General features: G+C 31.2%; 3 protein-coding genes and 1 pseudogene across 3 annotated transcripts; 3 read left to right on the forward strand and 1 right to left on the reverse strand.

The window, feature by feature from the left end:
• Window positions 1–214: 214 nt before the first annotated feature.
• LOC145742686 (uncharacterized) lies at window positions 215–8,797 on the forward strand. The gene is made up of 15 exons (XM_082560463.1): window positions 215–313; window positions 453–580; window positions 687–859; window positions 1,691–1,778; window positions 2,324–2,389; window positions 2,516–2,662; window positions 3,231–3,357; window positions 3,976–4,062; window positions 4,467–4,632; window positions 5,003–5,370; window positions 6,430–6,551; window positions 6,942–7,166; window positions 7,335–7,574; window positions 8,019–8,206; window positions 8,600–8,797. Exons 10-15 carry the CDS (start codon window positions 5,072–5,074, stop codon window positions 8,795–8,797), a joined length of 1,272 nt encoding a protein of 423 aa, XP_082416589.1. The 5' UTR covers window positions 215–313; window positions 453–580; window positions 687–859; window positions 1,691–1,778; window positions 2,324–2,389; window positions 2,516–2,662; window positions 3,231–3,357; window positions 3,976–4,062; window positions 4,467–4,632; window positions 5,003–5,071.
• LOC145743663 (protein eyes shut-like) lies at window positions 8,120–18,220 on the forward strand. The gene is made up of 17 exons (XM_082561690.1): window positions 8,120–8,206; window positions 8,600–8,755; window positions 8,915–10,838; window positions 11,211–11,373; window positions 11,724–11,840; window positions 12,242–12,359; window positions 12,553–12,859; window positions 13,028–13,287; window positions 13,678–13,832; window positions 14,335–14,461; window positions 14,529–14,616; window positions 14,697–14,813; window positions 15,865–16,047; window positions 16,174–16,384; window positions 16,712–16,862; window positions 17,400–17,558; window positions 17,963–18,220. The coding sequence occupies exons 3-17, from the start codon at window positions 9,014–9,016 to the stop codon at window positions 18,155–18,157; spliced, it is 4,176 nt and encodes a 1,391-aa protein (XP_082417816.1). The 5' UTR covers window positions 8,120–8,206; window positions 8,600–8,755; window positions 8,915–9,013; the 3' UTR covers window positions 18,158–18,220.
• Window positions 18,221–18,318: 98 nt separating this feature from the next.
• On the forward strand, window positions 18,319–23,640 carry LOC145743665 (uncharacterized). Its single transcript, XM_082561692.1, has 12 exons — window positions 18,319–18,507; window positions 18,760–18,866; window positions 18,930–19,180; window positions 19,311–19,428; window positions 19,497–19,550; window positions 19,708–19,858; window positions 19,923–20,064; window positions 20,510–20,648; window positions 20,819–21,008; window positions 21,447–21,656; window positions 22,110–22,230; window positions 22,593–23,640. The coding sequence occupies exons 2-12, from the start codon at window positions 18,784–18,786 to the stop codon at window positions 22,880–22,882; spliced, it is 1,749 nt and encodes a 582-aa protein (XP_082417818.1). The 5' UTR covers window positions 18,319–18,507; window positions 18,760–18,783; the 3' UTR covers window positions 22,883–23,640.
• A 1,195-nt stretch (window positions 23,641–24,835) lies between these two features.
• On the reverse strand, window positions 24,836–25,804 carry LOC145742687 (uncharacterized; annotated as a pseudogene).
• Window positions 25,805–27,335: the final 1,531 nt, after the last annotated feature.

The following is a 27,335-nucleotide window of genomic DNA, read 5'->3' on the forward strand; positions in this document are numbered from 1 at the left end:
ATTTTTATTTTATTCTACTACAGCTGTACCAAACTAAGCAGCGATTTTTTTATTACGTTGGTAGAAAGAGACATTCTAACGTTAATATTATTAAAAGAATAAATATTAGTAATACGCTTTTTTTAAGTTTTTTCCGCACATGACAAAACCCTTTCCTCCTTTTCCTTGTTTTTTTTTCTTACAGTTGATTTGTTTTAATATAACCATGTGACTTATAAACAACAATTTGTTTGTAGTTTAGATGTTAAAACTGTTGTAAATAAAAACAAGAATAATGGAAAATCAATCCCAAAACGAAAATGAAAATTGTTTGGTAAATTTTTTAAATTTTGCAAAATTTTAATTTTTAGTTAAACGATAATTTGTAAACAAATAAATGTATAAGCAAAACATTTTAAGCAAACATAAGCAAAGATTATTAAGATCTTTCTTAATTGTTTTAACATTTAAAGGATTTCTCACTATAGCTGAATTTAAAAGTGCACAACTTCTTATCAAGCTCAATTTGTAAGGACTTTTCTCCTCATAAAGCAACCCCATTTTGTGAAGAATTTTTGCTGATTCTTGTTTTTCTATTCGTGTAATAAAAGGGTTATAAAATTACAAAAAATTTTTTGTGTGTTTGACATATTTAAAAAAACAAAAATTAAATTAAAAAAAGGTTAAATTTATTTATTTATTTTTAGATATGCATTCTCTGTGTAGTTAGAATTCTAAAACATAAAAGCTTCTCCACAACTGTGAAGTGGTTTCAAGTTGTTTGATTGGATACTTGACATGTTGGAAAAAATCGAATTTAAAGCGAAAATCATAAAAGTGAACAACTTTAAACACAAGATCAGATTGAAAAGGTATTCAGGTATATACAAAAGGTTGTTATAAAACAAAAAAAATTTTATAAAGTTAAATTAAATATTAGCAGCAATATTTAAGTTTAAAGGTTTAACGTTTAACAGGTCTTAGAGTTTAAATTTAAACAATGCCAAAGTATATATATTTAATAGTTTTTAAAAATGTTTACAAACAAATTTTAATTAACTTGCAATTTTGGATCTCTATTAGCGTTGTCCGCCTGCTTAAATGAGTAGTACTAAAATGAATGCGGAAAGGGCGGAATATACAAGGGAAGATTAGGGTAATGGCCTGTTTACACGACAAGGTAACGTTGCGCTGCGTTTTGTTCTGTAACATTACGAGTTCTAGGGATTAACAAATACATATTATCAAATAAAAGTTTACCGCTTACGAAATCTTGCGTAAATTTTGCTTCGGCTACAAAATTATACAAAATGAACGTAACTTTCGCAAACTTTTGTAGGTGTGAACGACTTTGTTTATTTTAAATGGTTGCAAAATCTAACACTACGTTACGTTGCTTACGCCGTGTGAACGGACCTTAAGGTTATAAAAATTTCGCCCTTTCTGCATTTTTTAAACTTGGGGATGATGCCAATAGAGCTTTTGATTTAATCATTAATTTAACATTTGTTTACCTTTTTTTATAAATACTAGGGTGCAGTTTTTCTAATTTCAACTAAGTTTAGATCATATTTAAACCTCTGCTATAATGCTGAAAAATTTATATTTAAATTTTGTGATTTTTTTGACTTTAACTACGACTATTAAATCTCAAGTTTGTTCCAATATTTCACTTTATCCTCGTTTAAATCAACAACCTTTAACTTTCAAGGTCGATTTTGCTGACACCAAGTGTCGATCTTATAATAGTTGCTATGGTAACGACCTTGAACTGGATGAAGGTGTTTCTGGTGATGAAGGTAAAACTTTTAAATTTTGTTCAAATATTTATTTAACGGTTTGAAATTTGATGGCTTGATAAAAACTTTTGGCAAATTTATTTTTCTTTATTTTCTGTCACATTTTTTTAGTTGTCCTGCATTTGATTTTTGCAATAGCAGAGCTACAAAGCCATTTTAAGACACATTAACATTTATTGAAATTACATTATTTGTATTTGAATTTTTATTTATTTTTTTTCTGTATTACCTTAAGGTGATAGATTTTGATCTTTTATTGAGTAAGGGTGTGCTATTATAACTTGTTTAAGCTTTATGTTAATACCAAGCTTAAGGGCAATAATTTGGCATTGAAGCGGTCTAAAATCCGAAACTGTTTAGTTTTTCTAAAGGGGTTAGTTTTTCTAAACTGTTGTGATGTGTTTGAGCTATCTGTAAATGCAGGGCTCACTGCTGAATAGTGTGGCATTGCTGCGACTCGAACCCTAATCCTTTGGCTTATAATTTATCCATAACCAATATAACACACTACAAGACTTAATGAAAAATTTTGTTTTATGTTTTAGATTTAACTTTACAACTCTGTCCCCTAGTGGTCACTTTGGATGATTTGGTCTCTTTTCAAACTCGAGGTTATCCACATTTTTTTTTGAACAATGACTTAATTACTTTAAAAAAACAAATAAAAACCATCTAATTCTTCACATAAAACCTTTTATTAATTTTGTTGTTAATTTCAAGTTATGTTTTTGATGCAGAAAATAAAGTGTTTCCAGTTTTTTTTGATGGAGAATTGGAATTTAAAAATTGTGAATTTGGCAACGCTTTAAAACTGAATTTATCCTCAAATAAAGTCAAAGATTTTTTGAAAATTGGTGACAACTTTATTGGAAACACTGACAAAGGTAAATAAATATGAAAGATTAAAACTTGAATTTCATTCCATACTGGTTGAACTTTTTTTAATGGGTACATAGTTTGAAGTTAAATTTCTTTTCATTTTAATGAAAATAAAATATTAAAATTATTAATTTATCACCGGCAGCGTAGTGTAGTGGTAAAAACACTTGCTACAACACCATAAAGTTGTGGGTTTAATCCCCACTGATTTCATGCTGTAGCCCCCTTAAGTAAGGCGCTATAAACGGTATGAACTCCTGCTGAGCCAGCACTTAATCAGCAGCTTAATTATTGGGCAATTATAATCTATAATATCCCAAACTGCCACAGACAACTCGAGACTGGGTCGGAGTAACTGATGTTACTCTATGTTTAAGTCGCGCATTCGACTTTCCCACATCGAAAATAAAGATATACACAAAAAAAATCTTACTTGCATCTCCAATTAGTTCGATGCGGCCGGGGAGCAAATCGAGACTGGGTCGGAGTAACTGATGTTACTTTATGTTTCTATATCGAGTATAAAAATATAATAAAAAAATAATAATTCCAGCATACACATAATTTTTTTAGATTCCAATCCACTATTATGTCTTGATGGCCAGAAAGTCAAGATAGAAGTTTTAAATTTAACGAATGAATGTTTAGAAAGTGTTTGTCTTAACGGTGGAATTTGTGTGGACTTGGAACAAGGTTTTAGGTAAGCCCAAAAAAATTAAAAATTAGGTAACTTTTGGGCAAAACTAGGTATATTTTTAGAAATTTTACATAACAAATTTTTTATGTTTTGATAGTTTTTAAAGTGTTATATTACAGGGTTTTGCATTTTTGTAAGTGATGTATATAGCACGTTAGGATGGTTGACAATAAATCATAAAATGGCTTTAGGACCTTTAAAAAATGTCTGCGGTACTTATAATTTAATTTTCAAAATGACTGAAAAATAATTAACATAAAAAAACAGGTTACCATATTTTTTGTGTGACATAGAAAGTACCAAGTAGTGTAGTGAATGTATACAAGCTGGTACTTTCTATGTCATCACAAACAGGGCTTTCCTTTTCTTTTTTTAAAATTAATTTTATTTTTTTTTTTAAAGTTGTAATTAAAATCACCAACTTTATCAATTTTTAAGTAAAAAAATATCGCTAATATATGACTTTAACTAAGAACATATAGCTGGTGTGTTATATACCACCGTTAATTTTTTTTTTAAAGTTAATTTTTTTAACGGCAATTTATTTTAAAATTTTACACAAAAAATTTTATTCTTTGGTTATCTATAATATTAAAACCTCTTAAGTTTTAAATTGTTAAGATGTGAATGTGTTGCTGGGTTTAAAGGAGACCTCTGTGAGATAAACATCAATGATTGTGAGAATAACACTTGTCTAAACGGGGGAAGGTGACTAGTGTTCGTCGTTGTTTGATTTGTTATTGTACACATATAAAGGGCAGCGTGGTGTAGTAGTCAGAACACTTGGGTTTACGACATGAGGTCCTTGGTTCGATCCCCACTTCTTCCATGCTGTAGTGCCCTTAAGTAAGGCGCTATAAACAGTATGAACTCCTGCTGAGTCAGCACTTAATCAGCAGCTTAATTATCGGGCAATTATAATCTATAATATTCCAAACTACCACAGACAACTTGAGACTGGGTCGGAGTAACTGATGTTACTTTATGTTTGGGTTGTGCATTCGACCTTCCCACATTGAGGATAAATAAAAATAAAAAAAATGTTATTTTTATTTAAAATATGCTTTGAACAAAAATTTATTAATTAATTAATTTACTAAATTTTTTTCTAGTTGTTTAGATTTGGTTGCTGGTTACAAATGTTTATGCATCACTGGTTTTACTGGTCCAGATTGTGGGCGGGACTTGAATGAATGTTCCACCAATCAGTGCTTGCGTGGAGGTACTTGCATCGACCTGATTGGTCGATTTGAATGCAACTGTCCTTTCCCATATAAGGTAATTTAAAATAATGTTTTATAAATATTTTCGTATTAAAAAAATTAGAATTAATTTTTGTTTGCTTTTATATAAAACTTTACTTTGGATACCAATATTGTGAGTTTAGATATTTAAAACAATAAAATTATTGTACATTTTCTTGTAAACTTTAATGTTTTTTATTGCCATTAAAATTAGTTAATAGCGCCCAACAGTTACTTTAAATTGTTATAATACAGTCACAACTCTTAACTAATATTTGCCTGCGATAATCTACTTGCACACCACAAATGGCAGTTTTATTTATTTTATAGGCTTATAAATTGGACATACATATATCGTCTGCTAAGTTCTATTACATAAAGTTTTATTTAAAAACAATTTACAGGGGGATCGATGTGAAAAACTTCCATGTGACGACCCAAGTCCTTGCTTCAACGAAGCAAAGTGTTTCAACATGTTGCCTTCAACAAATGCTACAACAAAATCAACAATCAATTCAACATCAACAAATGCTGCGACAAAGACCACTACACTGAAAAACTTAAATAATTTTTCGACTGATATTTTTCAAAACTTAATTTCAGATGATTATGAAATTAATCAAACATTTCAACAAGCTCTGAGTAATTATTCAACAACAAAGCCAACAATGGTTGATTATTTGAAGAATGAAAATGAAACAATGGGCTTTTATTGTGAATGCAAACCAGGATTTGAAGGGAAGAGATGTTTGGTTAATGTTAATGAATGCAGGTAATTACAGACATGTTTTCCATATAAGGGTCACGTATGTTGTCCAGTTTTAGACAAAACAACTAACGTTTACCATAGAAAAGAATTTTCTCGAAATAGGTAATAATTCTTTCGCCTAGGAATCCAGAAAAGAGAATTTAGGAGAGCAGTAGTCTAATTATGTTTTGTCTAGAACCCATATAACTTTAGAGCGATAAGTTTTTATATTTATTGTTAAAGGGTGTATTGTTGTGGTGTGTTTAAGCTATCTGTAAACACCAGGCTTAAGGACGAATAATGAGGCATTAGTGCAGCTCGAACCTGAAACCTTTTGGTGTGTTTAAGCTATCTGTAAACACCAGGCTCAAGGGTGAATAGTGTGGCATTAGTGCAGCTCGAACCTGAAACCTTTTGGTGTGTTTAAGCTATCTGTAAACGTCAGGCTCAAGAGCAAATAGTGTGGCATTGGTGCAGCTTGAACCCGAAACCTTTTGGTGTGTTTAAGCTATCTGTAAACACCAGGCTCAAGGGCGAATAGTGTGGCATTGGTGCAGCTTGAACCCGAAACCTTTTGGTGTGTTTAAGCTATCTGTAAACACCAGGCTCAAGGGCGAATAGTGTGGCATTGGTGCAGCTTGAACCCGAAACCTTTTGGTGTGTTTAAGCTATCTGTAAACACCAGGCTCAAGGGCGAATAGTGTGGCATTGGTGCAGCTCGAACCCGAAACCTTTTGGTGTGTTTAAGTTATCTGTAAACGCAGGGCTCAAGGGTGAATAATGTGGCATTAGTGTGGCTTTAGCCCAAAACCTTCTGGCTTATAAATATAACCACTTTAAGACACTACAACATTATTGCTAACATGAAAATTTTATATTATTCACCTTGGTCATTTTTGTGTTAGATAGTATGTTGACTAGTTAAATTCTGAAACAATTCTGATTAATGGTTTTATCCTCTAACTTTATGTGAAGTACCTGGAATTAAACTAAGGACCCTGAACTTCAGCTTAATATTTATAGGTTGTTTTAACTTCACTAACAATGGAAAATGTGCCTAAACTAAAACTGTTTTGTTTTTAGCTCAAACCCTTGCGTTAATGGATTATGCTTGGACAGAATTAATGGTTTTACTTGCTTCTGCCCTCCTGGGTTTGGAGGAGCAACTTGCACTGAAAATGTTGAGTTTCAAGATACTTGTGTTGGTGAGCTTGTGTTTGTATTTATTCTAAATTTTATTGTATATATCTTTATCCTTGATGTGGGAAAGTCGAATGCATAACATAAACATAGAGTAACATCAAATACTTCGACCCAGTCTCGAGTTGCCTTTGGCAGTTTGGGATATTATAGTTTATAATTTCCCGATAATTAAGCTGCTGAATAAGTGCTGGCTCAGCAGAAGCACCTTACTCAAGGGCACTACAGCATGAGAGCAGTGGGGATCGAGCTCAGAACCACATGTGGTAACGACCAAGTGTTCTAACCACTAGTCAACGATACACTGATAAGTTAAATTTACAAACCTTCAATTACCTTAAATTTTAACAAACAAGTTAGAATAAAAGTTTGGATGAATTTTTTACTTTTTTCAGACAACAAATGTTCCAACAACTCAACTTGTGTTAATCTCTCTAACAACAAATACAAATGTCGGTGCAATAAAGGCTGGGCTGGAGACTACTGTGAGTCATGTGACCAAGGCTGGGAGGGAGACTATTGTGACCTTGAAGTCAATTTGTGCCACGACCTTCAACCTTGTGAGAACAATGGAACTTGCGTGTCACGGTTTAACGATTACGATTGTTTGTGCAAATCTGGTTAGTTTTGTTTAAATATTTTGTGAAAATTTAAATAAAATAAAATGTCAATTTTTTTAGTCTTGTATTGCCTGGTTAACTACTTGATTTTATTTTTAAATTTTTGTGTTCATTTGTAAAAAAAAAACAAGATCTTTTAATTGTTTTTTGAACATTTTATATTCATAGGATTCGAGGACAAAAATTGCAGCACAAACATGAACGAATGTGAAAATATCGTTTGTTTAAATAATGGAACTTGCCTCGATTTAATCAACAACTTTACTTGTTTATGTGAACCTAACTATACTGGGTTGTTCTGTGATGTCATAGTTGACCCTTGTTTTAATTCTCATTGTTTGAACAAAGGAACTTGCATTGTTGATGACAATGGGTTGCCTGTTTGTGTTTGTTCAACGGGTTTCACAGGTTTGTTAAAATTTAAAAAGGTTAAAAAAATTTTTGTAGGTAAAAATATTAGCCATGAGAATCAAACCAAGGACCTCTATTTTTTATGTTTTTTTATCCTTGATGTAGAAAGGTCGACTTCACGACCTAAACATAGAGCAAAATTTGTTACCCTTACCCAGTACCGAGTTGACTTTGACAGTTTGGGATATTATAGATTATGATTGCCTGGTAATTATGCTGCTGATTAGGTGCTGGCTCAGCAGGAGTTTATACCGTTTATAGCGCCTTACTTAAGGATGCTACAGCATGAGGGTAGTGAGAATTGAACCCACGACCTCATAAAGTAAAGCCAAGTTTTCTTACCACTACACCTTGCTGCAGGTTCTTATAAGGAGTTAATGCCTAGCATTTCACTAAATAGATAAATAAAATCTTTTTTAATGACATTGTTATTTTTTGAAGGTGAATTTTGTGACCTTGAGATTGATGAATGTTCTTCTAATCCATGTCTCAACCAAGGTCAATGTTGGGAGGGTCTGGGGGGGTATTTATGCAAATGTAAACCTGGGTTTGGGGGGGTTCATTGTGAGGTCAATGTCAACGATTGTCACCCCTCATTGTGCAAGAACAATGCCACTTGTTTGGATCTTGTGAGTTTAAAATAAATTTTAGTTGTTTTAAAAATAAATTTTTATTCATTTGATTTTGATTTTAAAGTTATTGAATTCACCTGTGGTGCAGTGGTCAGAACACTTGGCTTCAATACATAGGAACGCTTGCTACACCACACATGAGGTCGTTTAATTATCGGGCAATTATAATCTATAATATTCCAGACTGCCACAGGCAACTCGAGACTGTGTCGGAGTAACAAATGTTACTCTATGTTTAGGTTGCGCATTCGACCTTCCCACATTAAGGATAAATAAATATAAAATAAAAAATAATTTTTATGATATTTTAATAATTGTTTTAATATAAATTCTTCTCTGATTTTAAAATACAGATAATTAGGTTTTTGTTATCTAACAATTTATTTTTAGATTAATGGATTCAAATGTTTATGTGGTCCGCTTTGGACGGGTGAATTCTGTGAGGATAAACTAAATAAATGCCTCCCCAACCCATGTGAGAATAATGGTGTTTGTTTAAACAAAGATTTGGATGAATTTATTTGTGTTTGTAACGTTGGGTTTACTGTAAGTTCACAAGGAACAATTTACCTAAACAATGATTATTAAATTTGTAATTTATCTATAGATCTTATATTTTTAAAACTTATATTTTTTTTTAAATTTATATTTGTTAAATGTTAATCAATATTTAAAATTAAGCTAAACAAAAATTTAATATTTTAGGGTTTTTTATGTGAAATTAAATTAAATGAAACAACTCCTACCACAAACAGCTTTAAAGTTCCTAAAACATCAACAAAACACAATAGTGACCTAAAAAATATGAATTTAACAACTACAAAAGTAAATAATAATACAATTCAAAACAAAATTACTAGTACCACTAACATTAATATAAATAACATAACAAAAAACATAACATTAGTCAATTTAAATACCACAGTAGCCTTGAATAATGTTAAAACTGAAGAAAATGTTTTAAACATTAATAAAACAAACAACTTAACAATTAAGAATAGTGTTTTAGGTAATATTACAACAAATATTAATTTAATTGACTTTACTTTAAATAATAATAAAACAAGCACTTCATTTAATAATATAACTGTGCCTGCTAAAACTAGTATATTTGTTAGACCAATAACAAATGTTCTACCAACGAATATAACTAAACCAAATGTGGATAATCAAACAATATTTAATAACTATACACATAGTAGTAAAAAAGTAAAACATATTCCTTACAATGAAAACAATACATTAGTGCATGATAAAATAAAAGGGACTCGTAATCAAACTAATTTTAATACAACTAATGTTGACATGCAAATTAAAATACATAAAAACGCAAATCCAAGCAGTTTTAACTACACTAACAGTAAAGAAACTAATGCAAACAACACTGACTTGAGCATTAAGGGTAATATAGTATTAGAAAATAGTACAAATAATAGTGTACCAACTAACTTGAGCTTGGTTTACAACAAATTAGTGAACACAACATTTATTAAAACAAGTAATTTAAGTTTAAATCACTTAAATATTGTTTTAATAAATGCAAGCCTTGTTGAAAATGTCAATTTACAGAATACTTTGGATTCTACCAACATAACACTTCAAAATATTACCAACAAAATTATTGATGGCTATAAAACAGCTAATGGCACAAATAACCCTGATAACATTACTGTGAATAAAAATATAATTCATAACATTTCTAATATAAATTCAACCAACATGAACAACACTTCGAACAGTGACTTAATTTACAATTTAAACATCACAAACAGTACTGAAAGAAATCCTGAAAACAACAATCTCCAAACAAGTAAAACCTTCAAACTAGAACCAAGTTTAAAACCTTTAAATTTTGTGAAACCGAATAATTTTGAGCCAAATATTTCAACTGATTTTTTTAATGCTTTGGTTTTAAGTCAACCTAATTTAAAAGACACTTCAACAAATTTAAATGGAACCTTACAACACTTAAAGAAGCCTAAAAATAATAAAACATTAAACTCAAATCAAATTGTATCTAAGTTAATAGAAAATCGAACTTTTAACACATTAGATTTAGATAAAGTTTTACAAAAAAATAAAACCCAATATCTGGATCAAAACTTAACTTATAAAAATTTTAACAATGTTATATCAAACATAAATAACAATAAAGAGATTAAAACAAGTTTAATTAAAACAAGTAAAGATAAGAATTTAGATGAAGTAGTCACCAATAAGAAACAACAACTTACAAACATAGGAATTACACAAAATTCAAACTATTTATTTTACAAAAACTCTCAAACTAATCAAATCTCAAGTGGTTCAACTCAGATACCTAACAATTCTATGATTTTAAACTTAACAACTTTTACTGAATCATATCGAGACAAATTAAATATAATTAACAAGGCTTCAAATAGGACACAACTTGCAACAATTTTAACCAAAGCACCATCCCAAGATACAACTAATACAACAAAAACTAACAAAACACAACCAAATAACAAGAACATAAATAAAACACTTCTTTCACTTAACTCAATTAACTTAACAACCGAAGCAAACATGACACAAACCAACTTAACAAGGACAAATTGTTTGAATCAACTTTGCCACAACTTTGGATCTTGTATTCTGCATCGAGGTTGGTATTTTTATTTGTTTCAAGTTTTTCGTAAACTTTTTTTTCACGTTTAAAATTCGTTACCTCAACCGAGTCACGAGTTGTCTTTAACAGTTTGGTAAATTTTAAATTATAATTGCCCGATAATTATGCTGCTGATTAAGTGTTGGCTCAGCAGGAGTTCATGCCGTTTATAGCGCCTTACTTAAGGACGCTACAGCATGAGAGCAGTGGGGATCAAACCCAGGACCTCATGTAGTAAAGCCGTGTTCTAACCACCATACCACATTGCCGATATTAAAATATATTTTAACTTTTATTACTATGGAAGTAAATGAATTAACCTCGCAAATATAATTTTTGTGTTAAGTTTTATTTATTTAAATATTTTAGGCAAACATATTTGTTTGTGTAACATTGGTTGGGAAGGAAACAAATGTGAAATAAAAGACAACTCCATAATAGAAACTAAAACTTTAAAGTTTAAATATTTAAATATTCCAACTTTTGTTCATTTCAAACCTCGGTTTTCAATCAAAAATCAATTTGATTTTAAGTAAGTTTAGTTGTTTTAAATTGCTATAAAAACAATTTTGTAAAATTTTGTGTTAAATCTTCAAGTTTGTAATAACAATATATATATAATGGAGCTTATTGGACAATATATAAATATGTTTAAGTACTATTTGAAGGTCTACAAATTAAATAAAACTTCTGTATGTGGTGCATGGGTAAATATCCAGCACAAATATTAGTTGAGAGTTGCGACCATATTACAACAATTCAAATTCAGCCTGTAGGGTGGGCTATGAACTTGTTTATTAAAAGTGTTTAATTTTAAGATGTCACAACTATTTGATTTTTTTTTTTTAATAATTACAACAAAATTTATTTTTATTTTTACAGATTGAGGTTTTATGTTTACCAAAATATTTCTGATTGCGTTTTATTTTTTGCTGGAAATATTTCAGGAGATTCTGATTATTTTTTCCTTGGGATTAAAGATCAAAAAGTTTTTTTAGAGTGAGTTGAATAAATTAAAATTTTGTGTTCTAACTTCAACTAATTAAAACTTAACTGACAGCATGGTATAGTGTTCAGACCGCTTAACCTTACTACATGAGGCCATGTGTTCGATCTCTACTGCTCTTATGTTGTAGCGCCCTTGAGTAAGGTGGTATTAATGATATAAACTTATGCTGAGCCAAAACCTAATCAGTAACATAATTATCAGGCAAATATGATCTATAATATCCCAAACTGCTTAAGGCGCCCCTGAGACAGGGTAACAAAAGTTACTCCATGTTTAGATCATGCATTCGACCTTACCACATCAAGGGTAAAGATATATAAACTAAAAAATTAGAGTGGCATTTTATGTATAATATAAATATTTAAACATTAAATTACTTTGTTTTGTATAGATTTGACTTAGGCCAAGGACCTTTATTTATTGAAAGCAGTGAAGTTCAACCAAAAAAAGTTAACAAAGTTGTTGTATCAAGAAGTGGAAAATTTGGGTCTTTAACTTTAAACAACGAGGTAAGAATTGTGTTTTGGTGGTGGATGCATCAACCTAAACTTATTTAGGAATATCTTAAAGCTTAAAATAGAATGAATTATGTTTAACTATTAAAGGCTGTACTAGAAATTTTAATAATAGTCTTAAAGGTAAATTTTTACAGATCATTTAAATAATAATAAAAAGTAATTAAATTTAAAAAAATTGTTTTAGATTCCTGTATTAGGTAAATCCCCAGGTCACATGACTGAGTTAAACTTGCCTAATCAATATTCCATCTATATTGGTGGTTTCCCTACTATGAGATCATTTGTAGGGGTTATTCTTGAACTTTCTTTTAAAGTTGATCAAGTTAAAACGTGTCACCAACCTGTCAATCATCTTGAAGCTGTCAATCAACTTGGACCTGTCAATCAATTAAAACCTGTCAATCAACTTGGACCTGTCAATCAACTTGGACCTGTCAATCAATTTGGAGCTGTCAATCAAAAGGAGAAATGGATTGATCTTATTACTGAGTGTAAGTAGAAGATTTTGCTAATATATTGAACTTTTATTTTATCAAAAATCTTATAAAAAATCCAACTGTTTAAAATGGAATTGTAAAAATGTTATGCTTTTTTCTATGCTTTTTTACCATGCTATTGAGTTAAATTCTTTTGGTTGAAATACTTTTACATTTTTGCAGACCAGTTTACAGGTCAGGGAGTGACGGGTTTTCAAGATATTTGCTCACACATGAACCCTTGTGAAAATAACTTCCCATGTTTACAGCTAAACAACAGCACTTTTGAATGTTTGTGTAGTGGCTCATTTAGAGGAAGGTTTTGTGACACTTATGCCAACAAGTGTGACTCGGTGGCATGTGGCACTGGCACATGTGAAATAGTGGGGAGTAGGACTCTTTGCTTGTGCCCGTTAGGGTGGGGTGGTGACTCTTGTGACAAGGTAAATTAGTTTAAATCTTTAAAATATTTTTGGTATAAGAGTTTTAAGTCTTCAAATTAATCGGCAGCATGGTGAAGTTGTTTGAACACTTGACTTTACTACATGAGGTCCTGGGCTCGATCCCTACTGCTCTTATGCTGTTGTGCCCTTAAGTAAGGCATTATTAACGGCATAAACTCCTGCTGAGCCAGCACTTATTCAGTAGCTTGATTATCGGGCAATTATAAACAATAATATCCCAAACTGCTAAAGACAACTCGAGACTGGGTCAGGGTAATAAATTCTACTCTGTTAAGGTCATGAATTTAACTTTTCAACATTTGAAATAAATAAATATATGAAAATATAAAGAAAAGTATATATACTTAACTTCAAATATTAATATTTTAGAGAATTACAATCACTGATCCATTATTTAATGGAGATTTAAAATCCTGGATGAAAATCAATTCAACTGTAAGTTTGAGACGAAAATCTGACATTAAAATTCAATTTAAAACTGAGAGAAAAGATGGAACTTTATTTTATGTTGATTCAGAACAAATGTAAGTTTTGATTTGATTGTTTAAAAACAATAGGCATTCAAAACTGTAATGGTTAATCGTGTTTTTGAAATCCAATAAATTTGAAAACTTTTTTAAATGTTTTTATTTATTTATCCTCGATGTATAAAGATTGACTTCACAACCTAAACATAGAGTAACATCAGTTACCCTAACCCAGTCTCAAGTTGCCTGTGGCAGTTTGGGGTATTATAGATTATAATTGCCCAATAATTTATGCTGCTGATTGGTCTAAGGCTCAGCGGAAGTTCCTACCATTTATATTGCCTTACTCAAGAGTGCTAACATGAGAGCAGTGGAGATCGAACCCAGGACCTTATGTAGTTGGGGCCAGTGTTTTAAATACTACTCCACGCAGACGATCAAATTTCACCAAAACTTCGTTTTAATTAGCTACTTTTTGGCAATTGTTGATTTGGTGTTATTTGTTTTAACTTTAAATTAACTTGTTAGAAAAAATCAGAAACCAATATTTTATTTTTAGAGATAATTGTGATTTCTTGAGTTTATCACTGGCAGATTGGAAACTTAAGTTGAGTTTGAGTTTTGGTTTTAACTCATCTAAAGTCTTACAACATCCTCTTAAAATTAAACCAAATACTTGGTATCTGGTAAGTTGTTAAAACGTTAATTAATAAATTAAAATAGAAATATTTTTTAATTTTTGTTAAATTTTAGGTGGCCGTCAAGCGATGGGAAAATAAAATTCATTTTAATGTGGAAACACTGGAAATGGAAACACTGGAATCCAGGTTATTTAAATCAGGTAAATTCTAATTCATCTTGAATTTTAAAAAATGGTTTTAAAAGTTGTAAAAATCAAAATTTAAATCATTTATTTTTTAGAACCACTTTCCATCAACATAACCACAATTTTAACTGCATTGGATGTTTCACCTTACTTCTATATTGGGGGATTTCCCTTCACAACTGATCCAAGCATTAATAATATTGGATTTACTGGTAATAGAAAAAGATTTTTAAATTATACTGAAAATAAAACTAATTTAGTTCTTTTAACCAGACAGTAGCTTTGTATAATAACCATAAGGTCTTGTTTGGCTTAGCCAATGTGAAAAAATGTGAACATTTGGACAACTTACGTAACTAATAAAACAAAGCTGCTATAGAATTTTAAATGTGCTAAAAAATTTATATTATTGTTCACAATTTTTGGCAGTCAAATTGGATATATTTCTAAAATGGGTTCAGGTGTTTGTTCATCGAATGAAAAACATCTATATACAGGGAACGAAATAACGGGTCGCTATTTGCTAAAAGCGAATCGTTTTTTAAAATTAGCGAATCGTTTTTTACAAATATATTAGAAATAGCGAATCAACCAAAAAAGGTTCAGGGAATATTAAAACTTTTGTGTGTATTTGTGTATTTTTCGATCTATTTTAAACCGGTTTCGAACTATTTAATTACATCAACATAATCTTGCGTAAATGTAGGTTACTATAGGGCATTTAATAACAATAACTTTCCATGTTTGGCAATGCGTAAACATCACTCTCGGGTTCGTTTAGTTATTGCGCAATTTTTTAAATGCATAACACAGCTTTAAAGTAATCAAAAATGTATCGTTTTTTGTGCAAAATATTCTTAACGATTGTTTAACAATAAGTTACGTTTTAAAAATGCCACGCAACGCATCAAGTGTTACAAAAAAACGAAGATTATGACTTGAACCTAATAATTACTCTAAAAATGCGACCTCATTTTTAGCGAATCGTTTTTTAAACGTTAATTCGTACCCTGATATATAATGAAGCTTACTTAACGATATATATTTGTATATCCTATTATAGACCTACAAAATAATTAAAACTGCCATTTGTGGTGTGCAGGTAAATTATCACTGGCAAATATTAGTTAAAAGTTGCAACCATGTTATGACAAATAACATTCTGACCATAGGGGGGCTATTTACTAGTAATTATTAATCAAGTATTAGTAACTGGTTGATAGTCTTATGGACTAAACTTAACTTTTTTGGGTGTTTTTTAAGGTTGTATTAGAGAACTGATTATAAACGATGTGTTTATCAATCTTGATTACTACCAAAGTGATGACATCACTCTGACATCATCAAATATTATGACATCATCTAATGTGAGAGATTGTGGCGGGAACTTTTGTGGATTTCAAACTTGTAAAAATAACGGGACTTGTTACGAAAAAAGATATAAATGTAAACATTTTTTGTTAATTACCAAGAACTAATTAATTTATTCTCAATTATTTTTAATTTAAATTTAACTTTTTGTTACTCCAAAAAATTTTGATTTTAACGGATTATTTATTTATGACATCACAGTTGATTGTTCTTGCTCCCCCGAGTGGTTGGAACCTCGTTGCTCAAAATATCGGGATTGTGAAAGTTGCAAGAATAATTCAACTTGCTCTCTACTACCTCATGTGGCATGTGAATGTAGTTGGGGTTGGTCGGGGAGGTATTGTGATATCATAGAAGGGTCATTGTTGGGTAACAATGAAAAGGTTGGGTTTGGAAAGAGATCTTATGCAAGGTTAATTTTTAATTTTAAGTAAAATTATTTAATTTTTTTTTTAAATCTTTAACCCCGACATGTAAAGGTTGATCCCACAAACCATAGAGTAACAACCGTTACCCCAACCCAGTCCCAAATGGCCTGTTGCAGTTTGGGATATTATTGATTATAATTGCCCGGTAATTATACTGCTGATTAAGTGCTTGTCCAGCAGGAGGTCGTACCGTTTATAGCGCCTTACTCAAGGGCACTACAGTATGAGATCAGTGGGGATTGAACCCAGGACCTCATTTAGTGTAGGGAGTGTTCTTAATTTTATAAGAAATTATTAAATTATTGTTCTAGGTTTCCAATCAAGTTCAATTCAACCAAAGAAACGAAATTAAATTTTAAATTTAAAACAAGAACAAAAAATGGATTGATTTTCTGGTTAGGGGATTTTCCCTTCCCTGATAACGATCATTTTGGAATGGGATTGGAGAATGGAAAAATGAAGGTGGGATTTTATTGTGGAATATAAAAAAGATTTAAGAACGTTAAAATAAGAAAAAGGCTGTTTTTAAAGCCCATAGTGGACAATATGCATTGCTATTAGCAACATCTATTTACTGATAATTGGTCCAGTAGTATATTGGTCATGTTATTGGACTACAAACCAAAAGGTTTCGGGTTCAAGTCGCACCAGTGCCACATTTTTTTACCCTTAAGCGTTTATAGATAGCTTAAACATGTTACAACAGAACACTCAATAAAATCTAAAAACCTATCACTTTAAGGTGATATGGGTAAAAATATCTACTGATATGTAGGGCAATCAATAGTTGACCCTCGTTGCACACCATTGAGCTGGGTTGTTTTAAAAACGTTTTTTCTTTAATGTTCAATATTTCTTTAAGTTTAAACTTTTAGGTGCATTGTCGACATATTCTAGTAACTTTAACAATAACTTACTTACTTATTGCATAGTAATGGTTGAAATTAAATATTTTAGCTAGTGCATAAATACTTAATATTAATTAGTTTTATATTTTAGGTTTCAGTGCAATTAGGATATGGTTTTAATGACAAACAAGTAATGATGACATCACAAACATTCAACAATGATGAATGGCACCATGTTCAAATCTATAGAAATAAAAAACAAACAAATATTTTGATCGATGAAAAGATTAATCTTGAAATCTTGATCAAGGTGCAACAATCAACCAATCAGAATTAATGTTTAACCGGGGGCGTGGTGTAGTGGTAAGAACACTTGCTACACCACACATGAGGTCGTGGGTTTAATCCCTGTTGCTTTTATGCTGTAGTGCCCTTAAGTAAGGCGTTATAAACGGTACGAACTCCTGCTAAGTCAGCACTTAATCAGCAGCATAATTATCGGGCAATTATATTCTATAATATCCCAAACTGACAAAGTCAACTCGAGACTGGGTCAGAGTAACTGATGTTACTCTATGTTTAGATTGCGCATTCGACTTTCCCACATCGAGGATAAATTTTTACACCGAAAATAATGTAAAAAAATTAAATTTTATTTTATTTTAAAAATATGAGGTTTTTTTGCTACATTTTTACACAATTTTATTTTTTAAGGTTCCATTTAATGAGTTAAACCAAGTTTCGTTTCTACATCTTGGTGGTTTTGGTCGCTCGATGTCAGTAGATAGTCGGAGTTTTGAAATTTTTCAAGATAATTTTCAAGGTTGTTTTTCTGACCTTGAAGTTGAGGATAAAATGCTATTGTTCACTGATTGTGATGTCACAGAAAATATTTTGCCTTGCTTTTAATTATTTTTGTAATTTATGTTTTTTTTAATTTTAAACTTTTGCACAACTATTTTATTTGCCTTTTTATTACTTTTTTTTAATAATTATTTTTAATAAAATTAATAATTATTTAATTTTTTTAGATGTGTTTTATATTTTTAAGTGTTTTTTTATTAAATTTATTATTGTTTAGTTGTTTTATTTTCACATTCCATTCCAGTGTTTCCATATCACAACCCAGTGTTTCCAGATTGAAATATGATATATGATTTCTATTGTTCTTTGTTGTTATGACTCCTGCCCAGCTTTGATGTAATTTATTTTCATTGAAATTTGAAACTGTTTGAATTAGTTTAAATGGCAGAGAGTTGGTAGGTTTAATATTTAAACCTTTTAATCGTGTTAATATCTGAAATAAAAAACTTTAAATTTATTTAATTTGGTGAATAATTAACTTTAAGTAATTAAAGATTTGTTTCATCAATTAATTAAAGTAAATGTTCGTTTTAAAGTAGATATTTCTTCAATATTTTAGCTAGTTTAGGTTTAGAAGTTTATAATACGCGAGGAATTTTAGTTTTAAATTCTTAATTTGTACGAAAAGTTATTTTTCTATTTTTAAGAGCTAGCAGTGTTTCCAAACAATTATGAGTTGCAGGGTTGCCAAATTTGTTCGCCCCCAAACTCCAGCATTCTTCGACGACCAATCGACTTTAACAAGCACCACAGGGTAAGATTAACTTTAACCACTCGATATGGTAAAAAAGTGTTTTCAACGAATTGTTAAATTTAGTGATGGCAACCCTGGCACGTGGCGCCCGAAAGCGCCGAATGACGTCAGACATCGATCGAGTGTCGTCAGCGGTTGGGTGACGATCCCGCGGAGCGTTGTCATGGCAACCACGTTGGATCAGAAACATCAGCGGTCGTTGTCTCGCGGTAACCTGGCAACCGTGGCTGACGTCATCAACACCAAACAACGTATCATGACGTCATTAAAGGAGAAGAATCGACATCTGACGTCACGGGGAAGACCCAAACCAGGTTGAACTAAAATAAGTTACAGTTCACGAGTTTTTCTTGTTGATTTTGTTACGTCATAACGTAATGACGTCACTGGGTTTACTTTTTCTAAAGTTTGTTATTCTCTCTAAGTTTAATAAATTGTGTTCAGATGTTGCAAGAAAACCGAAGCAGAAAATAAAGAAAGATTATTTTCAAGGTTTAAGGGTCGAACACTTGATGGCGATCAAGGGACTGGCTGAAAACGCCGCGAATTTGAATCAAGAAAGGTTGTGACGTCATTTGCTTAATTATAACGTTTTATAATGACGTCATAATAATTGTTTTGTTATTCTAGATACAAAGTTGTTCCGTCGACAAAAGCTGATCAAGATTACAACGAAGGATTAAAGTAAGTGACGTTATAATACCTATAACTTTAAAACATATATGACGTAATAATTAAACAACACAAAAATTATTTTTTTAAACTTTGATAAAAGTTTATTTTATGACGTCATTGATAACTTATGACGTTATAAATTTTGTTAATTAATTGTTCATCATAGTCCAACATTTGATCACGTGACCGAGCACGTGGTCAAGGAGGCAACCAGCATAGAAGGGGCTTACCCGAAGTGGAAACAAAGTTTTGTTCCCCCTTCTACGTCATTATCGTTTTACTCACGTGACAACGCACGTGACTGTGACGATTTAGAGGTAAAAGCAGAAATTATTTTTTAATTAAATTAATGAAATTAAAAAACTTTTATTCTAAAATTAGAAAGAAAACATTCCTAAAAAGTCTGCTCGGAGACTACAGCGCCCGTTCACGGCTGATTCGAGTCTAAGATCGCAGAGTGACAAAGCATCGAAAGTTAGTCTCTATCGTCCACAAACAGCCTCAACCATCTCTAGCGGAACAGGTGACGTCATGTTAGTTACGTCATAAGGTCGACGAGCAGTTTTTTGTTCATTTAGATTAATATTAAATCATTACAACAACTGACCTTTAGTAACTGCCATTTATTTTAAAGGTATATAAGTAAAGATATATATAATTTAATTCGTCAAAAAAACAATATAGTTTTAAATTATCTTTTTTTTGTATATATATTTATCCGCGACGTGGGAAGGTCAACTTAACAACCTTAACATAGAGTAACATTTGTTACCCTGATCCAGTTTTTATGGATTTTAATTGCCCGATAATTATGCTGCTGATTAAGTGCTGGCTCAGCAGGAGTTTATACCGTTTATAGCGCATTACTTAAGGGCGCTACAACATAAGAGCAGTGGGGATTAAACCCACGACCTCATGGTGGTGTAGCAAATGTTCTTACCACTACAACCAAAACTTTAATTTCTTAGCCCGTAAAACTAAGCACGAACGCCGAAAATACAAGTGGGAAAAATCCCCTGAACTGAGAGGTTTGCTACCAGGGTATCCCCCCAGAGTGATACGAAACAAAACTAACAAAGATCACATGACCTTGGAACGAGGAAGAAGGTCAAATATTTTGTATTATCTTTTGAATTGTGATGTCATAATTGTTCTTAAAGTGAAGTTTTATTAAATATTTATAAGGTGACGTCACATAGATTGCCTTAAATTAACATTTTACGTCACAGAGCACAACTTTGTTTGACAATTAACTATTATTATTACACTACGTGCAGGCCGATTATGACGTCATATACTAAATGGTTTCCAGTTTCCTTCAATGGAGAACTGAGAGGCGGTCACGTGACATTTAGTAGCGACAAGTATGGTTACTTAAGTGTGGCGCATTATGGTGACTTGTGCCACTCTTTAAACGGTGGCATGGCGGTGATGGAACAACCTCTACTGGTTGGAGATAAAGTTATGGTGGGTTATTTATAGAAATTAATTTTGTGTTTAACTTTTATGTCGCCCCTTAGCTTTTTGTAGTGGTTAGAACACCTGGCTTTACTACATAATGGTTATGTGTTCAATCCCCACTGCTCTTGTGTTCTAGTGACTTTAAGCCAGATGTTATAAGAACTTCCCCTCAGCCAACATCAGCACTTAATTAGCAGCATAATTTTTGGGCAATTATAACTTATATAACATCCCAAACTGCCACAGGCAACTCGAGACTGGGTCGAAGTAACTGATGTTATTCTATGTTTAAGTCGCGAAGTTGCCCTTTCTACATCGAACATAAAAGAGTAATAATTTAAACTTGTGATCTTCTAATTTCTGTGTTTTTGACTATGTGAACAAATGTTTGCACTTCTATTTATAGATTTTTTTTACTATTTAAAAACAAAATTGTATTTTTAGTTAAAAATCTTAGCCACGGATCGACGAAAGGATCTTTTTTATTTTGCAATAAGTTCAAAAACTGACAAAAACGAGCCAGAAATCCCTAAAAATCGACTCAGAAGCCGTCCTAATGGAGACTCCACAGCATCATCTAGCGGTTGGGTATTTTCCAACGAAATTCAAAATATCAAAGCTGGCGATGAGTTGACGATCACCTTTGATTCGTTGGTATTTTAATTTAATTTTTAAGGGATTTGTGTGTAGAAACGCTTTTCATAAAATTATGATACGACTATTAAGTTGTGATTAGATACATATTTATGCTTCTTTATCTTCGATGTGGGAAGGTCGACTTCACGACCTAAGCAGAAAGTAACATTTGTTACCCCAACCCAGTCTCGAGTTGCCTTTTCCAGTTGGGATATAATAGAATTATATTGCCCGGCAATAATGTTGCTGATCAAGTGCTGGCTCAGCAGGAGTTTATACCGTTTATAGTGTCTTACTAGAGGGCACTACAGCATAAAAGTAGTGGAAATTAAATTCAGGACCCTAGGAAGTGAGTTTTATGTTTAAGCCCTTACTTTAGATTACCCGAACTTTAAACATTTTGTAAAGACAACTTTACTGCATAGTATCTGATAAACATAAGTTGTTACTAAGTTAAATATTTGAATTTAGGGACGAATAAAGTGTTCGGTCAACCATGAAAAAGGTTTTGTCGTTCTTCAAGTTTATGACGCGTTACCAAGGCAACTAGCTGTTTGTATGGGATTAGGGGTTACTCAAGTTCAACTTCTGGGTAATGTGATTTTTTTTATTTATTCTCGATGTGGAAAGGTCGACTTTACGAACTAAACATAGAGTATCATTTGTTACCCTGACCAAGTCTCAAGTTAACTTTGTCAGTTTAGGATATTATAGATTATAATTGTTCGATAATTAATCTGCTGATTTAGTGTTGGCTTGGCAGAAAATTATACTGTTTATATTGCCTTACTAAAGGGCGCTACAGCATAAAAGAAGTGGGGATCGAACCCAGAATCTCATATAGTGTAGCCGAGTGTTTTAACCACTACAACACGCTGTGAGGTTCAATTTTTTTGGATCATAAAGTTTGGAAGAACAAAAGATTGTTGTCTAACAAATAAAATATTTTTCTAGGTTCGTTTAAAGAATGTAAAGATCAAATTCAACCTCAGAATTCTTACGAAATAGTTCCCGGGATTCGGTCTCGTCCGGACCTTCCGTCGCCCTATTTCACCTACAAAACACCTCGGGATCAATGCTCGTTCTGTCCCCACCACAACCCTGCCCCACTTCAGACCCCATACGCTTGTGACCATATTAAAGTTTGTTCAAGATGCCAGGATCGGACTGAATGTAGGTTGTGTAGAGCGCCCCTATGCTGGGCGTCCTGTCCTATTTGTGACACGAGGCTCTCACATATTTGATTAAGGTTGTTGGAATTGTCGTATTAATACGGTGGCCCACAAGGGCAAAACATTTAAAAAAGTAAAAACATTTTAAAAACTAAAAACATTTAAAAAATTAAAAACATTAGTTTAAAAAACATTTAAAAAATTAAAAACATTTAAAAAATTGAAAACATTTTAAAAATTGAAAACATTTTAAAAATTGAAAACATTTTAAAAATTGAAAACATTTTAAAAATTGAAAACATTTTAAAAATTAAAAACATTTTAAAAATTAAAAACATTTTGAAAATTAAAAACATTTTAAAAATTGAAAACATTTTGAAAATTGAAAACATTTAAATTTTTGAAAACATTTCAAAAATTGAAAACATTTAAATTTTTGAAAACACTTCAAAAATCGAAAACATTTTTCCGGCGCCAACCAGACTTTACGCGGTCCCAAGACAGAGTACCGGAACTCTAAAAATATTTAAAGTCGACCACGAGGCGCTACCTGTGCCGCTGAATGCAAGTTACCAATAGTTTTGGATGTTTTTTTTATATTTATTTAGTGTTAAATAGGAATATGGGCATACATAATTAAATGAATTAGTCAGTGTCAGTTTGACATAGTGACAGCGGTAGCCTGTGGTAAAGTACATGGCGTACCGGTTTAGTGACCTTTTGGCTGGTGGTCCGCAGAACTAACCCTTTGCTAAATTTTAGCGAATTAATCAGCTTTATATTAACCTAAAAATACAATAACTTTAATATATAAATATTTAAATTGCAGTTGGGTATAACTGTATTCGTTGTGGCAATAGAATTCCGACTTCTGTACTGTGGGCTACTGGGCTACCCTGACTGTTAATACATTTTTTTTTTAATTTTGGCATTATTTAGAATTTTGATGTTGTTTGATTTTTTATTAATAAAGTCAAGTAGCAATCAGAATAGTTGCTAGTAAAACAGGCACCTTCAAACCAGATTGCAGAACATGGTTTTGCAGTACACACATGGCATACATATATACTTGTGACTAGACATTTTACCTATGTATACTGAGTGTTTTTTGTACAAGGTTAATAAGTTTAAAAAATAAAAATTGTTATAAGAATTAATTGCTAACATTGTGAAGAATACATGCAAGAAAGTTTTAAATATTGTCCTAATTGCTCAAGGCTCTGAGGTAATCTTTATACCAGGAAAAGGCATATTCCATTTACCCTTAATGGAAGAATTGTGTTGTATATTTGTTTTACCACAGAAGTTACTGATAATAGGATTCAAGAAACAGCTGTTAATATGGAACCTTAATGTTCACACAATACTGAAACCATTCCTAATCAACGTAAACTGTAGTCATTTGATTGAAAAAAAACTTTTATGACAATGAGAGTAAGTCTTTTAAAAATGCAACCTTGTGTGTGAGTTAAGTAAAATTTGTGGTTTGATGAGGTTCACTTGTTTTTGAAACACTTAATATTTCATTTTTTTATAATGATATTATTTTTAACTTTAACTAAACAATGTTAAACATAATTTGTGTCAGTTTTTTTATTATTTAAGTAATCTTTTGAAAAAATTGTACCATGTACCTACTGTATTTTATTAGAAGTTGTAAATAGCAGCCTATGGTATATGGATTGTATTTTATGTTATTTTTACATATAAAAGTTTTAAGGTTCTAAACTGTGTAATTTTTCCTCTTATTAATAAATCTTTGTTGTTTTACCATTTGTGATAAATCAAATTATTATATATACTTTAATAAACAAAATTATAACACAGTCTTGGATTATTTATTGTACAATCAAAGTATATACATTTCAAAAAGTAATAAGAGGTTAAATTTTATCAACATGCAACCTTAAGCAAGTTTTTGTACAAATTTAAAGCACTGTCCCAATCCTTGGGTAAGGAAATCCCATTAGCCGATTCCAAAACATCAGCAAAGTATCTTTGATAAATTGAATTGTCATCACAACTTTATGGTAAATTTTGGGTAACATGTTCGTATTGACTGTTTAACATCATTGCCAATTTATTTTCCCCATCATGCAAATGTGGCAGATAATATAACTCATCCAGACGTCCAGCTACAGTTTCATAGCCAGATTTTTGAATATAGTGTGAGTTCCACCTTTGAACAACATCATCAATTTCATACTGTAGCAAGGTTGAAAAACAAAACCACAAACATTCCTCTTGCATTTTGGTATAAAGTCTTGTTGTGCAATTAAATCCTTACAAAAATTCATCCACCAGGTGGTACTTGTTCTTCGCAGAATAGACCACCAGGCCTCAATTCTTTGGTTATGCGGAGATGTACTGTATATGTGCCCATTTTCATCATTACAAAAATAACATTGCATGGTAGCAACAAGGTCATTTTCTGTTCCACAATCAGACCTGACTTTATGTGGATAACCACCCAATTCAACTACCTTGTTGAAATAGAGATTGCCGATAATTACAGGATTATTATTGGATCTTAGTACCTTCAACCATAATATTTTACGACTCCAGCCATCAATGCATCCATGCAATGCAAAGCCGTAAGGCTTAAGTTTGTCATATCCGTCAATATGCCATCAAGTTAGGACCAGGAGAACAATAATTTCTTCGTGCTTGACTTTATTAATAACAAATCAAACAACATCAAGATTCTAAATAATGCCAAAATTAATAAAAAAAACATTTATTAACAGTCAGGCAGTAGCCCACAGTACTCAGAACTCCTTTGCCACAACGAATACAGTTATACCCTACTGCAATTTAAATATTTATATATTAAAGTTATTGTATTTTTAGGTAAATATAAAGCGGATTAATTCGCTAAAATTTAGCAGAGTTAGTTCTGCAAGCCACTAGCCAAAAGGTCACTAAACCGCTACGCCATGTACGTTACCACAGGCTACCGCTGTCACTATGTCAAACTGACACTGACTAATTCATTTAATTATGTATGCCCATATTCCTATTTTACACTAAATAAATATAGAAAAACCGTCCAAAACTATTGGTAACTTGCATTCAGCGACACAGGTAGCGCCTCGTGGTCGACTTTTAATATCTTTAGAGTTCCGGTACTCTGTCTTGGGACCGCGTAAGGTCTGGTTGGCGCCGGAAAAATGTTTTCAATTTTTGAAATGTTTTCAAAAATTTAAATGTTTTTAATTTTTGAACTGTTTTCAATTTTTGAAATGTTTTCAATTTTTGAAAGTTTTCAATTTTTAAAATGTTTTTAATTTTCAAAATGTTTTCAATTTTTGAAATGTTTTCAATTTCTAAAATGTTTTCAATTTTTAAAATGTTTTCAATTTTTAAAATGTTTTTAATTTTTTAAATGTTTTTACTTTTTTAAATGTTTTCAATTTTTAAAATGTTTTCAATTTTTTAAATGTTTTCAATTTTTTAAATGTTTTTAATTTTTTAAATGTTTTTTAAACTAATGTTTTTAATTTTTTAAATGTTTTTAGTTTTTAAAATGTTTTTACTCTTTTAAATGTTTTGCCCTTGTGGGCCACCGTATATTAACCCCCCAACTTTTTAACTTAGGAATAATTTGTTTTATTTTGTTCCGCAAAAGGACAAATATATTTTGGAAATTAAATAATTTAAAATGTCCTAATTTGACGTTAATACGATTATATGACATTTTAATACGATTATATGACATAGTATGACGTAATACAAGTCTTATTATGACGTAATACAACATTAAAAAACATAAAATTCCATTTTCCTTGTATTACAAATTAAAAAAAAATCTATTTTACAAACTTATGTTTTTTTTTTTAACTTGCCTGTTGGGATTTTTGGTTTGAACAAATGTTGTTTAAGGCTAAAGCACAAAACTCAAAGCCTTAATTAGGGTGTTGTAGTTTTTTTAATAGCACGTGCTTAAGCCAGCAATACTGTGTTTGGTTTAGTTCAAATATAAATTTTGGAATAAGTTAATTTTAAGAGTGCCTTATAATAAATATTCGTTAATAAAGTCTTTTGTTAATTTTTGTTAATAAAAAGGATTTTTATACTTAGTTTAGAATGTAAAAACTTTTGTTTTAGCGGATAAATACATTTGACGTGTAAGTTAATTTTACGGATTAATGATTTTGAGGTTAAATGTTATTCAGCCTTTGTCGTTTATGATTGGCTCCTGCAATTTCACAGTTGAATGCACTGGCCAATCATAAACGTCAGAGTTAAAGTTAGTTAGTTGATCTTGAGATTTAGTTGAAGGACATTTAGTTTGACTTTGTAGGTTACGAAGTCGTTTTGTAAAGTTAATTAAGACACGGACAACTAGGAATTGCTTTACAATTGTAATTATTATGTTGATATTTATCTGTATAGATTATAAGTAACTTTAATATTACAAAACTTGAAGATTGATGTTTTGACGAAGCTGACATTAACAAATCGGTTTAAGTAGATTAATTTTCGTGTAATTGTATAAATGGTTTTATAAAAACTTGTATAAAGT

This window comes from Corella eumyota, chromosome 2 (assembly GCF_963082875.1).
Source record: "Corella eumyota chromosome 2, kaCorEumy4.1, whole genome shotgun sequence".
Taxonomy (NCBI): domain Eukaryota; kingdom Metazoa; phylum Chordata; class Ascidiacea; order Phlebobranchia; family Corellidae; genus Corella; species Corella eumyota.

Excerpts from the sequence above, each read along its gene's own strand:
- LOC145742686 (XM_082560463.1), top strand. The coding sequence starts at position 5,072 with ATGTTGCCTTCAACAAATGCTACAACAAAATCAACAATCAATTCAACA. Across the intron at positions 7,167-7,334 it reads CGATTGTTTGTGCAAATCTG|GATTCGAGGACAAAAATTGC; the intron begins GTTAGTTTTGTT and ends TTATATTCATAG. Across the intron at positions 8,207-8,599 it reads ATGCCACTTGTTTGGATCTT|ATTAATGGATTCAAATGTTT; the intron begins GTGAGTTTAAAA and ends ATTTATTTTTAG.
- LOC145743663 (XM_082561690.1), top strand. The coding sequence starts at position 9,014 with ATGAATTTAACAACTACAAAAGTAAATAATAATACAATTCAAAACAAA. Across the intron at positions 13,288-13,677 it reads GTGGTGACTCTTGTGACAAG|AGAATTACAATCACTGATCC; the intron begins GTAAATTAGTTT and ends TTAATATTTTAG. Across the intron at positions 16,863-17,399 it reads TGGAGAATGGAAAAATGAAG|GTTTCAGTGCAATTAGGATA; the intron begins GTGGGATTTTAT and ends TTTATATTTTAG.
- LOC145743665 (XM_082561692.1), top strand. The coding sequence starts at position 18,784 with ATGAGTTGCAGGGTTGCCAAATTTGTTCGCCCCCAAACTCCAGCATTC. Across the intron at positions 20,649-20,818 it reads ACCTTGGAACGAGGAAGAAG|GCCGATTATGACGTCATATA; the intron begins GTCAAATATTTT and ends CACTACGTGCAG. Across the intron at positions 21,657-22,109 it reads CGATCACCTTTGATTCGTTG|GGACGAATAAAGTGTTCGGT; the intron begins GTATTTTAATTT and ends ATTTGAATTTAG.